Source organism: Cebidichthys violaceus, unplaced genomic scaffold (genome assembly GCF_023349555.1).
Source record: "Cebidichthys violaceus isolate CVI_PGR_0920_01 unplaced genomic scaffold, fCebVio1.0.p SCAF_8, whole genome shotgun sequence".
Lineage (NCBI taxonomy): Eukaryota > Metazoa > Chordata > Actinopteri > Perciformes > Stichaeidae > Cebidichthys > Cebidichthys violaceus.
The window spans coordinates 15317542-15330696 of record NW_027176964.1 but is presented as its reverse complement, the minus strand read 5'-3'; the positions used below and the strand labels follow the sequence as shown (position 1 = coordinate 15330696).

The 13155-nt window shown below is 41.7% G+C and overlaps 2 protein-coding genes across 6 annotated transcripts; one reads left to right on the top strand and one right to left on the bottom strand.

Annotated features, from left to right (window-relative positions):
- Window positions 1–44: 44 nt before the first annotated feature.
- LOC137865933 (solute carrier family 35 member D2-like protein) lies at window positions 45–4471 on the top strand. 4 transcript variants are annotated; one of them, XM_068701520.1, is made up of 13 exons: window positions 45–637; window positions 2012–2045; window positions 2138–2224; window positions 2334–2401; window positions 2491–2562; window positions 2653–2721; window positions 2834–2936; window positions 3052–3144; window positions 3245–3312; window positions 3393–3471; window positions 3549–3631; window positions 3726–3778; window positions 3896–4471. In XM_068701520.1, exons 1-13 carry the CDS (start codon window positions 282–284, stop codon window positions 3904–3906), a joined length of 1176 nt encoding a protein of 391 aa, XP_068557621.1. In that variant the 5' UTR covers window positions 45–281; the 3' UTR covers window positions 3907–4471. The 4 variants fall into 4 exon arrangements, 3 of the variants coding, with proteins under 3 accessions (XP_068557621.1, XP_068557620.1, XP_068557622.1); XR_011102086.1 differs by lacking the exon at window positions 3896–4471 and having other exon boundaries at window positions 3430–3471; XM_068701519.1 differs by having other exon boundaries at window positions 3726–4471.
- Window positions 4472–4532: 61 nt separating this feature from the next.
- mier1b (mesoderm induction early response 1b, transcriptional regulator) lies at window positions 4533–12245 on the bottom strand. 2 transcript variants are annotated; one of them, XM_068701515.1, is made up of 13 exons: window positions 12220–12245; window positions 11416–11440; window positions 10144–10292; window positions 9764–9949; window positions 9506–9635; window positions 9320–9387; window positions 9110–9182; window positions 8828–8979; window positions 8367–8448; window positions 8151–8245; window positions 7697–7824; window positions 6952–7079; window positions 4533–6468 (listed from the first exon to the last, which is right to left on the bottom strand). In XM_068701515.1, the coding sequence occupies exons 1-13, from the start codon at window positions 12226–12228 to the stop codon at window positions 6140–6142; spliced, it is 1554 nt and encodes a 517-aa protein (XP_068557616.1). In that variant the 5' UTR covers window positions 12229–12245; the 3' UTR covers window positions 4533–6139. The 2 variants fall into 2 exon arrangements, with proteins under 2 accessions (XP_068557616.1, XP_068557618.1); XM_068701517.1 differs by having other exon boundaries at window positions 7697–7743.
- Window positions 12246–13155: the final 910 nt, after the last annotated feature.

Here is a 13155-nt window from a genome sequence, read left to right as displayed (position 1 = left end):
GATTTTAAAAAGGTGTAAACGAATGTGCTGTGGATTCTTCATTGCTTAAATCATAAGGAAGCTGTGGTGTTTCATGTCGATGCTTTTCCATTGTAATCCTATATGAACCTGAGGGCGACGTAAACAAACCAGAGGGGGTTGTTTACACGTGGTTGCTAGTTTATTAGGTACAACTAACACAGTAATGCGGTTCATTACGTAATAATGCGCAACATAAATAATTTAATTAAAATATATTACTGGTATTTCTAAACGTCAGCTGTAGTTTTCTACACTCCCGAATGTTCAAAAGGATGTTGTCGATTCAAGATGTTTCACTTTTTCTCCGTTTCCGTTTTCGCCGACAACATTTCGCGTCACTCCGGTTCCATCGTTTTACGCATGTGCAGAAGGACTCTGTACTTTTCCGTTTTGAACTTCGTCGATATAATCACGTAAACGGCATGGAAGAGCTCCGCAAGCGTCGCCGCGAGCTCGGCGACAGAAAGTTGCCCCGCGAGGAAGCATCCCGAACAACCGCAAGAGCCGCACCCGGTGACGGCTCCACGGTGCAGCTGAAGCTGTTGGCGGCGGGCTTTTACGGAGTCAGTTCGTTCCTCATCGTTGTGGTCAACAAAAGCGTCCTCACGAGCTACAGGTAAGAGGTGCAAAGTCCAAGCAGCCGCTGCACGAAGCTCCGGTTCGGACACTTGACCACACCTGCAGTGACATGAGATGGCAGTTTTAATTATTAAGTACGGAGTCTAACTCTGGGCACTTTTAGGTTCTGTCCATCTTGAAGAGGACCCGTGTCTTCTGTCTGTTTTAGACAGTTTGGTCACTAATGAATAATATTTAATATTTAGACCACATGTCCCTCCAACACACCCCGCCCCCCCAAAAAAACACACAAATATACGTTTCATGTATTTCTGTCTTTTCAATTACATCTTCTGCAATTTGTGTTACTCCAAACAATGATGAATGATTCAGATAATACATTCTAAACGCACTACTAAAGTTAAACTCATTCACTGGGAAGTTTATTAGGCAAACGCTCCAAACAAAAACATTTCTTAAAGCATTTTTTTGTGTTCAGAAATAAAATGTTTCCTCTTACAAATGTAAAGTTTAATTCACATGCTACTCAGGGATTTACACAATCTGTTATCAGTATAGTCGCTATTTCTGTTTAACTAACATGACTGTGATGCTGTTAAACTAAGTTACGTTATTACAATGAGTAAGCAGCTTTGTAATGTTGAAGGTCACGTGTGTCAAACTCAAGGCCGAATCCGCCAGCAAAAAAGAAGAAGAAGATTGCTTCAAACGTGGCTTTACAACAGATGCAGTGCTTGCTGTTTCACGTGGGATGGTTCTGAGCAAACGCACCCGTGAAAGGATTTTAAGCAAGAAGCAGCTCTGGAGTAGAAAGAGTAAAACCGAGGTGGCAAACTTCACCGAACAGCAACTGGAAACATCTGGTCGGTGTCATGGTTACAGATGGATGCACCAAAAGTGCCATGGGGATATTGTTATTATCAAGTCTTAACTTTTCATCTTTTTTTTTGTAATTTTTTTTTTTTTTTGCTTCCGGCAATGGGCTTCCATATAAAAGGCACAAGGTTGTCTTAAAATTAAAGACTAGATGCTGCTTTACAGTGTACATAAACTACATCTCCCACAATGCATGTCGATTTTGTGACCCGCGAAATGACAGCATCCTGCCACTAGACGGCAGTTTTTTTTCAACTCTGTTTACTTTTATATACATCAGCTGTTTTCTTTTTAGATTTAACTGAGTTAAACTTGAAATGATCTCCTCCTTCAGCCACTCTCACTCCTCTCTGTTCTCCTCTCCTCACCTTCTATCTACACCTCCCTGTCCTGTCAGAGAGGAAAAGGGCAATTCTGTACTTTTTCTTTCATTTAAGTATGAAATAGCAGCTATGAAAGTATACTCAAGTAAAGCCCAAAAATCAGTCATATCAGTCATTTTCCTCATTCTTACCATCGTCTACACGTTTCACAGATTCCCGTCGTCGACATGCGTTGGAATCGGCCAGGTAAAGCTTGTCTGAAGTTGAGTCACAGTCACGTTCTGTTCACACGAACGGAGCCTGAAACCCTGTCTGCTTTTGCTCCGATAACTCTGCAGATGTTGGCTACAGTTGTAGTTCTGAGGACTGGGAAGATGTTGGGTGTCATCTCCTTTCCAGATGCGGATCTGAGTATACCAAGCAAGGTGGGACCGTGACGTACTTCTCTCACATGATAATAAGACAAAGCCCATATTAAAGATTAAAAAAAAAATACTGCTTCTATTATTTCATGTGTTTTTTGTGTCATTCCAGATGTTTCCACTGCCTCTTCTGTATGTCGGAAACCAAATATCAGGGCTGTTTGGGACACAGCGACTCAAGTCAGAGCTTCTATTCCTTCGTGTATCATTTATATGATATGAAACATAATTTCCTTCATATAAAACTAAATTTTCCTTTTTTTCCCCAGTTTGCCCATGTTTACAGTTTTGAGGAGGTTCAGCATTTTCCTCACCATGGTGTTCGAGGGACTCTTGCTGAAGTAAGTTTCATCAACACAGTTTAACAGGGATGCTTCTGCCTCCTGACGACTGATTTTTCACCGACTGTGACCCGTTTCCTCTCCTCGCAGGAAGACTTCCTCTGCGTCGGTTAAGCTCACGGTGTTCACCATGATCTTTGGTGCTTTTATTGCTGCCAGGTGAGGTGGGCCACACACACACACACACACACACGAGGACACCTTTTTTTATACATGACCTCATCCGGTCACGTATCTCAGCCGGTGACACGGTTTTGTTTTGTTTTTGTAGCGCTGACTTAGCTTTCGACTTTGAAGGATACGTCTTCATAATGATCAACAACGTCCTGACGGCGGCCAGCGGGGCGTACGTGAAGCAGAAACTCGACTCCAAGGTGAGCCGAGCTGCTGCTCGTTCACACACTGTGTGTGTGTGTGTGTGTGTGAGAGAGAGAGAGAGAGAGATCTGCTTCTTTTAAAGCATTGTTTTGTGCACTGCTGTTCTGACAGGAGCTGGGCAAATATGGGCTTCTCTACTACAACGCTTTGATCATGATTTTCCCCACTGCGGCTTACGCTTACTACTCAGGGGATTTGCAAGTGGTGAGAAATACTTCTTCTTTTGAACACAAATGTATTAATGTTTATTAACAACAACTTGAGAATGTCCTCTGTCTGTGTGTGTGTGTGTGTTGGAGTACAGGCGTTGGAGTATGACGGATGGTCTGATCAGCTGTTTGTTGTGCAGTTTGTGCTCTCCTGCGTCATGGGGTAAAACTCCAGATCCGTCTTTTTGTCGTTCCTCGATAATGTCCCACAGTTATCTAATTCCTCTTCGATGTGTCGTGCAGCTTTATTTTAATGTACTCCATCATGCTGTGCACGCAGTACAACTCGGCGCTCACCACCTCCATTGTTGGCTGCATTAAGGTGCGTCGCAACGCGCCGGTCCCGCCGACAGCGTTCGTGAACGCAGACGTGTGCAGTGACTCTGTCCTCTCCTGCAGAATATCCTCGTGACCTACATCGGAATGGTGTTCGGAGGAGACTACATATTCAGCTGGACTAACTTCATCGGTCTAAACATCAGGTGAGACACTCGGTTTAGACTGTGCTGGTTGTGGAGCTGGTGTTTTATTCCGTTTATTCATATTTTTTTTTTCGTCCCCTCTGTGTCCCCACAGCATTGCTGGCAGCCTGGTGTACTCCTACATCACCTTCACACAGGAGCAAACAAGTAAGAGCTCTTCACATGACGTGCATCAAAGCCTCCCTAGAAGTACAAAAAAGCTGCAACGTACGCGCAAATTAAACGTGCTGCGGGTGTTTTTGTAATCGTATCGAAATTTAACAGAAAAGGCGTAAACCACGGAGAGCCGCCGTCGATGACCTGCGAATGTCCACATCTCATGTTGTCTCTTTTTAAGCTGTCAAGACGTTTTTACGAAGATTTATGTATTTTCTGTATTTTGTCAGCACATGTTTTTTGCTGCCATCAAGCAATTTAAAATGATCTAATTTTATGTCTTTAATTAAGACAAAGTGCCTTCATGTTTCACTGATTTTAATAAAGTCGTGAGCATTTTTATATTTGACAAATCAAATAGATTTAAAGGATCGATTACAATTTTTGTAATTCTATTTTAATACAATACTCAATTATTGATGACTCTAATCATTCTGATTTCTTCACACTGGCTTTTAATTTATATTTTCCGAGCATAATAATACATTCCTACAGCTGTCTTAAAGCCTTTGTCGCTCAGACAAAACAATGTTGAAACAACTTTATTTTTTGCACTAATGATTGTATCCCATTTTTTTTAACAGTAATTATTTTAGGAAGGGTTTCTGATCAAAGCCAGGATGTTGTTTAACACATCTATGCATGTTGCATTTGAGTTTTTGTAATAAAAATTAAAAAATGAGAATCAAATGAAGTGTTTTTGTTGTATTCAAGTGTGCAGTTTGAAAACTCACGATACAACAACTCCGACTCATTAATACATTTATTAAATATAGCCAACGTTATTCCATTCATAGTCTTGGAATACACTTTTATTCATGTCGTCATTTACAGAGAAACAAAAAGAAATCGTGGTCAACGAAGGGAAAGAAAAGACTACATGGATCAACAATATAGAGACAAACTTATCTTAATCTGTGAATGTAAGTTCAAAGCTGGAGTACAAAGTAAAACACGGAAGCGTCAAGCTGAACAGCTACTGTACCAAAACAAAAGACGGTCTCGCGGGTCACATGTCGACCCGGTTCACTGCTGGAGATCCAGTCGCTGAGGAAAGACGGGAATATTGGTTGAAACTAAACACTTTGAGTTTAAACCAAAAGCAAAACTCTTCCTCTTCCTCTTTGCACAAAAGACGACGCTCTCTGCTACAAACATGTCCGATTGTGTCGAGCTCACACAGGAATGGGAAGTGCTGAGAGGGAAAGAGGAATGGCTACTTTATTTATTTTTATTTATTTATTTATTACATCCATCTCAGAGCAACACAGGCGAACGATCTCTAAACAAAAAGCACAGCAGCCTACGAGGAAGACCTGAACATACGGAGATGAACAGACACGCGTTATATATAAAAAAAATTAAAAAAAAGAGAGAGAAAATGTACCAACTGCTCAAGGTAAGAAATCTATACAAACTTTACATTAAAAATCACGGACATTCTGTCTAGTAAAAACAAAGCGTTGAGCAAAGCACCGACTATGAAAATCCAAAAATACAGCGATCTCCTACGTGATGAGTTATTATACAGGACATCACTGATGTCAGCTGCTTCACACAAACAAACCCGCGGGGGGGGGGGGGGGGGCGGGGGGGGGCTCGCCCATCAGTTCATTTATCAGAACCGAACGCAGCCGTGACGGAGGCTGGAGCGGGTTTTATGAAGAGTGAAAATGTTAATTCTGCTGGGTTCTATCCACACCGCTCCTCATCAACAGAGATGAGAGCCGTACAATCAAAGTGCAACTTAAAAAAAAGAGCCGGCGACAGCGCCGCCTTGTGTTCGCCTACCTTTGACAATTTAGGCATGTGATCGGTTTAACCCCCCCCCCCCCCCCCCTCATCAAATGTAGGTTCTCAAATCGCTCGAAACAGCAGTTACTTATCATAGTTTTCTTTTTGTTAAAAAATATAAATATCTCTTGTGTAAAAAAATAATCACAGGTGATTTATTTTCTATGAGAAATAGAAAAAGGAAATTCTTGGCAAAAAAAAAAAATGTTTTGTCAGTTAAAGTCTCCAAAAAGTGAATCCAAACGATGTTTAGTAGGAGATGGTGGAGCTGTGGGACTTTGGGAGGAGCTCTGCAGGCCGTCTGTTCATGGGTGGGTTGGAGGGACGGGTTGGAGGGACAGGGAGACGACCCCCCCTCCCCCCTCCCCCTCCCCCTCCCAGAGGACCAGCTACAGTTTGGTTGGCTGTGTTGCGAGTCTTTGCTCTCAGGAGATCCTGCGCTCACGGGCCAAGCAGGGCACACCTTCCCTCATCTCCTTCACCCTTCACCTCTACGTGGGAAGAAGGGGACACGTCCCCCATAATTCAGCGTCTATTAGTCCACGTCACTGATCTCCTTCAGTCCTCCTGTGTTCTGGATGGTTCCACCTCACTTTGGCCCAACGGCTCGGCCTCCGTCCTGCACCTCTTGGCCGGCCGTTCATGTGCTGCTGCTGCTGCTGCTGCCTCCGTGTCTCTGTGGTCCAGCGGAGGCTCCAGAGAACCATTTTGGTCGTGGCTGGGCGCGCTGGGTTGGCTGCAGCCGTTGGAGTTGTCTGAGACGGGAGCCGGAGCTTCCACTAACGGATGGGAGGGACCGTTGGACTGAACCAACTCAGGTTTCACTTGATTTATTGGGGCCAACAGAGCGCCATCCACTGGGAGACTTGATGAGTGGCTCACGATACCTGGCGATGAAACATGAAAAGTGAAAAACTAGTAGAACCCGGCCACACAAATGCTTCACCGGGTTCTTACATTACACTACAGTCATTTAACAGACGCTTTTATCCAAAGCGACTTACAATTCAGTATCTATCTACACACCGTAGACGCAGCTACGGGAGACATTTTGGGGTTAAGTGTCTTGCTCAAGGACACATTGACATGAGACTAGCAGAGCAGGAGCAGGGGATCGAACCGCCGACCCTCTGATTGAAGGGCGGCCCTGCTCTCCACTTAGCCACGGTCACCCCCGTCACCCCCATATCGTAGATATTAGCGTCTCAGACTTCATCCTTCGACCAAAGAAATCCTGAGTCGATCAACACTAAAACGATTTTGTCGACTAATTGAATAAGTTGATTTAATCTCCTCAAAGAAGTGTGTGTGTGTGTGTGTGTGTGTGTGTGTGTGTGTGTGTGTGTGTGTGCGTTCACATCAGTGCTCACCGTTCTGACTGCTGCTGTCCTCCCTCTCCGAGTGGCTGGCGCTGCTGCTGGAGGTGGTGGGAGGCGGTGACGCCGCCCTGCTGGACGTGGCGCTCTCCGTTTCGTCCAGTAATCTGTCCATGTAGTCTCTGAGGACACACAGCGGCACCAACGGCGTTACACACAACCACCACGTAACCGTCATAGTCTGTTTTCTGCAGGTGGGTCCTAGATAGAGTTTCATTTAATTCTGGCTTCACTTACATTCATTCGGCTGGAACTACACAAAGGCTTTTCTTTACTGTTTGACCCTGGCAGTGCATTCATGCTTTATTACACCCATCAATTGTAATGAGAGACAAATATATGATCTTTACCAATTCATCAAAATTTGACATAAACTGCAAATACATCAGGTTTTGACTTCCCAGTGCTCAGGTTTGCCTTTGAGCACAATAAACTTCTGGTGTAATAGAAATACATTTTATGTGCTTACTGGAGTATTTTAACAGAATAAGAATTGATGGATATTTAAATATATACATATATTTATTTTTTTTTCTAAAAAGGGAAACTCACCTCATATTTCAATAATTTAAGATATGCATGTTTGAAAAAAAAAAAAAAAAAGCTTAAAGTATAATTTGTGTCTGCAAAAAAGAACCAACCAACATGACCAAACACATCAACATGAAACAATTCCTCCCATAAATAAATTTACACAAAACTGTATATACATTTATTTTATTTTTTTTTATAAACTTACGTGACACCGGGGTGAAGGTTGTATTTCCTTTTCCCAAGTCTGGTTTGCTGTGCAAAGAAATCATAACGCTCAGACTTCTTCCACATGTAATAAAAGGCCACACATTCTCCTACAGACCTAGTTCTCACCTGAAAGATTTAATTCAGCAGACATGAAATAACCATTATTACCATCGCCTGAAGAGATTCAGTACAATATCAGATGAGAGACAAATCAAATTAGTGTTGAGACTCTGACAAAAGATCGTGTGATCTATTAACGCTTTTAAACACTGCGAAAGAGCAAAGAAATTTGATTTGTCTCAAAATGCAACAAGGTTGATTCCAACCCTGAGCATCACACAGCAAAACACATTCAAAATCAACATCATGATTATCAGAATGCTTATAATGTCGTCGATATATATACTCATGACATGTGAATCATTAATGTGACTGATAAGCGCTTCTCTTACCTTGTTGGCCTGTATTAAATTAAAGTCTTTTCCATAAGCTTTTAGTCCTTGTTCAAAATTTCTACATTCTTCCTCAGTCCAGACAGATAGCTCCTCTGTTGCGGAGAGAATACGTGTTAATCCAAAGACGACCCAAGTACAGAACATCATGTTAGCCCAAAACATGCTGCAGCTAGAGAGAAGTGGAGGTCAACGGGTTCTCGAGTGTCTGCTTACCTCTGGCTGCTTTTACATTAAACCTCAGTCTTCTTAAAGCTTCCTCTGTGTCAAAGTCACACTTCACGAGTTCATACAACGCCTGAAGGGAAACAAATGATCAAACATGTTCAGCGTGACTCGTTTCATTCAAAGCAGAATGCTGGCGAAATGTTGCATTTTTTCTTTTTCTTGTTGTCAACAAACTCACAACAAGACCCCAAAAAAAAGAGTGTTTGTGTTCGTGTCTAAATCACTCAACCTGAAGCCCATTCCTTCCTACTCAAGATACAAATCTTCAAATGTTGTTAGAAAATATATTGTTTCATCTTTTAAAAAGGTCTAAGATATATCAGGCTTTGGCTCCACGAACAATAGAAACACTTGACTGTTAACGGTTTTTTGGTCTCGTCGTGGGATTTGTTCACAGTGAGAAAACGTCTTGGCCAACGTTGTCCAAGCTGCGGAGATGTTGCCGTCACCTGTTCATTGTCTTTGATGTGGGATCCCTCTGGGACGGCATCCACTCCTTTCTCCTCTCCCGTCCGCCTTGACGCCTCCGTCAGGAACTCCACCACTTTGCCTTCAGGAAGACACTCGGGGTTCCACAACAACTGGTCGTCGTTTTCATAAACTACAGGAGAGATTCGCAGAGAAACAGGCAATGCCGTGTCAACTTTCTGTACCGACGGGAGTTCTGTTAGAACCCACAAAAAGGAAACATGCAGTGTTCCAGCTTAAATATGAGACCATGAACACGTTACCTTTCTCATTTTCTTTATATTTACACAGGCCAACAGGAGTTTCTGCCTGATACATTGAACCCACCATGATTTCCTGTTGGGAATAAACACATTTAGACTGGCTGATTCCTCATGTATAACAAATATGAAACCTGCTGGCAATGCGTAGTGTGACTCAAGCTCCAATCTAGCAGTACAAATGTCTGATACTCGGATTAATGAAGTTCTGACCTTTTTCCAGTCTTCCGATGGAACATAGTCCTCATCTTCATCCGACTCCTCCTCTGCGTCATTATTACCTGAAATACAGTCATGTCCATTTAACCAAGCTAAATATATATATATGAAAAAATATATATGTATTTATGTGCAACAAGAAGAAAGAGGAGAATAACTGTGAGATAACATGACTCGTACTTTCAAAGTACTTGAGTTTTTGGGGGCGAATGAGTTCCACTGTGCCAAGAGACCTCACTGAGCGCGTGCGGACCTCGGAGGTTGCCTGGGCCTCGTCCCCCGGTACCGACGAGATCTTAACACCCTCAACCTGAAGACACACAAACGTACACCAAGAGATGCAGACAATGCTGAAATTCCAAAAGTCAACACAACAAAATGCATTTGTTTTTTTGGAAACCACATCACTGTCAAGCGAGTCGAGGAACATCGACGTACCTCGTTTCTTTTTAACTCGCCGGTGCTTCTGCTGCTTTCGTCATTGTCGAGGTCCTCTTCCTCATCCTCGTCCTCATCGTCCTCTTCTTCCTCGGGTTCCTCCTCCTCCTCTTCATCTTCATCTGCTGGTGAACCGCCGCCATAACCATACAGACTCAGCAGCTCATGAATGGGCATCTCTCCCTCCTGATGAAAGAAAAGCCACACGTTTTTCCTAAGCTGTAAAATAAACTAAACTTAAAAAAAAAACAACTTGAAATTTAAAACTCAAAGACTGAGACCCAGAATTATTCTCAAATTGATTAATAAGACTGTCTAAATTCTGAGCTACACGGCATTTCTATAACGGACTGAACCAAATATTTTAGCCTGAAGCTCACCCGTGCAAGATCTTCAATCTCGTTGGCGTTGGTCTCATCCGACGCCTCCAACATTTCTTCTTCCTCCAGCGTGCGTTCATCATCAAAGTCGTGGACAAGCATGTCTGCCGATGGGTCGAAATCATGGTCAACGGAACCTGCTGAACCTCCTAGAAAAGTCACCCCAAAAATGAAAGCGATGTTGAAAAATGTGTCTGAAAATATTACTTAATGAAACATTTATTTTAGGAAGTTATGAACAAATCCAATAAGGGTCCAGTTAGTATTTTTTTTTTTTTGCTAGAAAACATGTAGATTGCAGATATATTAAGGTATAGGGGTGGGCAAGATGGATAAAATCTTCTATTCCGGTATATGTAATTGTACATCTGTAATATTAATATATTTAAATATTTTACAAATCAAAATTCAATTAAACCTTGTTTACTTCAGTTAATGTTTCACAAAGCTGACAAATCAAACTACCCAGATGGTAATGTCTATTTTGGTAAATGCAAGATACTTCATCACACTGATTCCTTTAAATCCAACATTACCATAAATATATCATATTCATTGATTTACAGCATTTTCCACAATGATGTAAATTTCCCCACAAAATAAAAAAACAAACATATTTGCTGTTTTTCTATCTTGATCGTTTTGGTGCGAGTAGTTTTTGGAGTTATCCAAAACTAGGCAACTCACACCAAAACAATCTGGATTGATAAATCGCACTACAGGTAAGAGGAGAAATATATATTTTGGATTCTGGGGGGGGGGGGGGGACTGTCCCTTTAAATAGTAAAGGGGCTGACACCACTATCTCTGATGGTAAACATAATGTTGTGGTCCAACTGTAGCCTGAATAGATAGATTGCAGATATAATCACATTTAATTTGAAGGTGCAAAATAAACTTTTTTTTTTTTTAAATAACCATGATAAAAAAATGTATTCTGTTGTTTACCAACATTACAGGTGTAAACAAATCAGAAAACACATAAACAAATAGTGAAGTAGTATCATGTATCACTGTTGTGTTTGTCAGTGTTAATAACAAAACAATAATTGTATATTAAACAGGTCATTAACTCTAAAACTATCAATCAATGTGGAAATAACAGGTTCCTCTTCTGTATTTTGGTTCACGGTGCTTCCCTTGCTGTCATTTTGGCCAAAATGGTTGCTTAACAAATCAAATTGAATATGTTTTAATAAATGTTTGAACAATAGATTTTAAAACTGTTTTCATGCATCCAAACAACATCAACAAAACTCCAGCTTCACGTACCTGGGCTCGAATTCCCGAGGGAGGGCTGGAAAAGGAGAAAACATATAAATAAAGTTAAAGAAGAAACATCTCATCAGATGCACATTCACAGAGGCTTCCCCTCACTACGTAACATGACATAGAGTCACTGAGGCAGGGGGCAGAGAGGAGAGGCGAGGGAAAAAGCGCGCTCGTCCCCTAAAAGCCGACTGCAGTTCAAAAAAGAAAAGAAACAAAGAAGACTGTCTCCACTTCCTGTGAGGGAAACGTATGTTTCATCTCGATAGTCCCACAGGTACAGCGAGTTAACCTCCTGCACGCAGACACAGTTAACGTTAAGCCCCAACAGACCCGCGCTCACTAGGTGGATTTACTCAACTGGCTAAGTTAGTTACATACGAATAGAAAGCTAAAGCTCCGTTATATCTTTAGCTAACGCGTCCAAGTTACGCTTGGTATGAGCTGCCTGCGAATAACAATCGGAAAACCACACACACAATAGCTCGAACCACGAAACTACCGCTGCGTGTATAATTTAAAACGTCAAAATGGATAGTTCAGTATTCTTGAACAAAACCGCGAAGTTAACATCGCTAACGCCGCAGCTACCTTCCGTCAGAGCTAGCGCAGCTAGCGTTAGCTAAACCCGAAGTTTACTAAACATTCTTGCTTAAAGAAGTGGATAATATCCAGCGACGCAAACATCCGGTTCTTAACTCCGTGTGGATAAAGCTACAATACACAAACGGGGTACACGTCGGACTGAACAAACTCTTCTGCAGTATACATTTTATTTTCCCCCTAATATTTATTTCACTTTCTTACCTCCGCCATGTTTGCAATCCTGCAGGGTCACGTCAGGGGTTGCGGCGGTTCCCGGATGTAGAGCCCCGCCCACCTGCAGTATCAAGAACATAATGCCCCCAAAGCATGGACGATGCAGTTATCATTATGTACGTTATGTAATATTGTATTTATAGAAACAATATCACTTTTACATATAGGTCTGAATTGTGTACACTCTGTTAAAAAAGGTTTAGGCTCATTCAAATGAATGAAATGCAATGTTCTGATATGCTCTAAAATCATTAGTAAGGCAGAGATAAATGCAAAATGTGTTCACTTTTTATTTGGTTTTAAGATGCCTAAGACAAGTTGCCTTCTCATCCTCAGGATTATTGACCCTTTTACTGGAAAAACCAAAGAACCAATCCCAAAAAGATCGAAGAAGAGGACAAATCTATTCAAAGATGTCAACAACATGGGATTCCAAGAAGACTTCATACTTTGTAAGGTATTCAAAAGTTATGTTGTTTATACTGTGACTTCACATGTCCAGGCTGTAATGCTGGTTACATGGGCAACAACACTGGCCAACAATAATGTGTATGAACATTTAACATGTAATATATTCTACTTAAACTCCATCCCTGCTATGAAAATGGTCTATTTGTGCGTTGATAAAAACAGCTGCACTGCAAAGGTTAAGTCAAGATACAGTTATATGACGAGCCATATTGCTTTATTTGGGTTATGCTTGGCCCCGCTATTGATATCTAAAAATGGGTTGTTAACGACTTTCATGGTCAACTTGATTCCAAGACACAAGTGTAGTGGTTAATGCAACTGTCTCTTCTGGGAATCACCTGATTTATGCTCATGATAGTGGGCACACACTTCACTATGTTGCTATGTAGAGAGCCATCATCTCAGTTTGTTGCAGGATGGATATGTCAAGTGATCCATTAGGTAACACTTAGC

Excerpts from the sequence above, each read along its gene's own strand:
- LOC137865933 (XM_068701519.1), top strand. The coding sequence starts at position 282 with ATGTTCAAAAGGATGTTGTCGATTCAAGATGTTTCACTTTTTCTCCGT. Across the intron at positions 2,046-2,137 it reads CATGCGTTGGAATCGGCCAG|ATGTTGGCTACAGTTGTAGT; the intron begins GTAAAGCTTGTC and ends ATAACTCTGCAG. Across the intron at positions 3,472-3,548 it reads CCATTGTTGGCTGCATTAAG|AATATCCTCGTGACCTACAT; the intron begins GTGCGTCGCAAC and ends CCTCTCCTGCAG.
- mier1b (XM_068701515.1), bottom strand. Across the intron at positions 9,183-9,319 it reads CATCGGAAGACTGGAAAAAG|GAAATCATGGTGGGTTCAAT; the intron begins GTCAGAACTTCA and ends TATTCCCAACAG. Across the intron at positions 8,980-9,109 it reads ATATAAAGAAAATGAGAAAG|TTTATGAAAACGACGACCAG; the intron begins GTAACGTGTTCA and ends TCTCTCCTGTAG.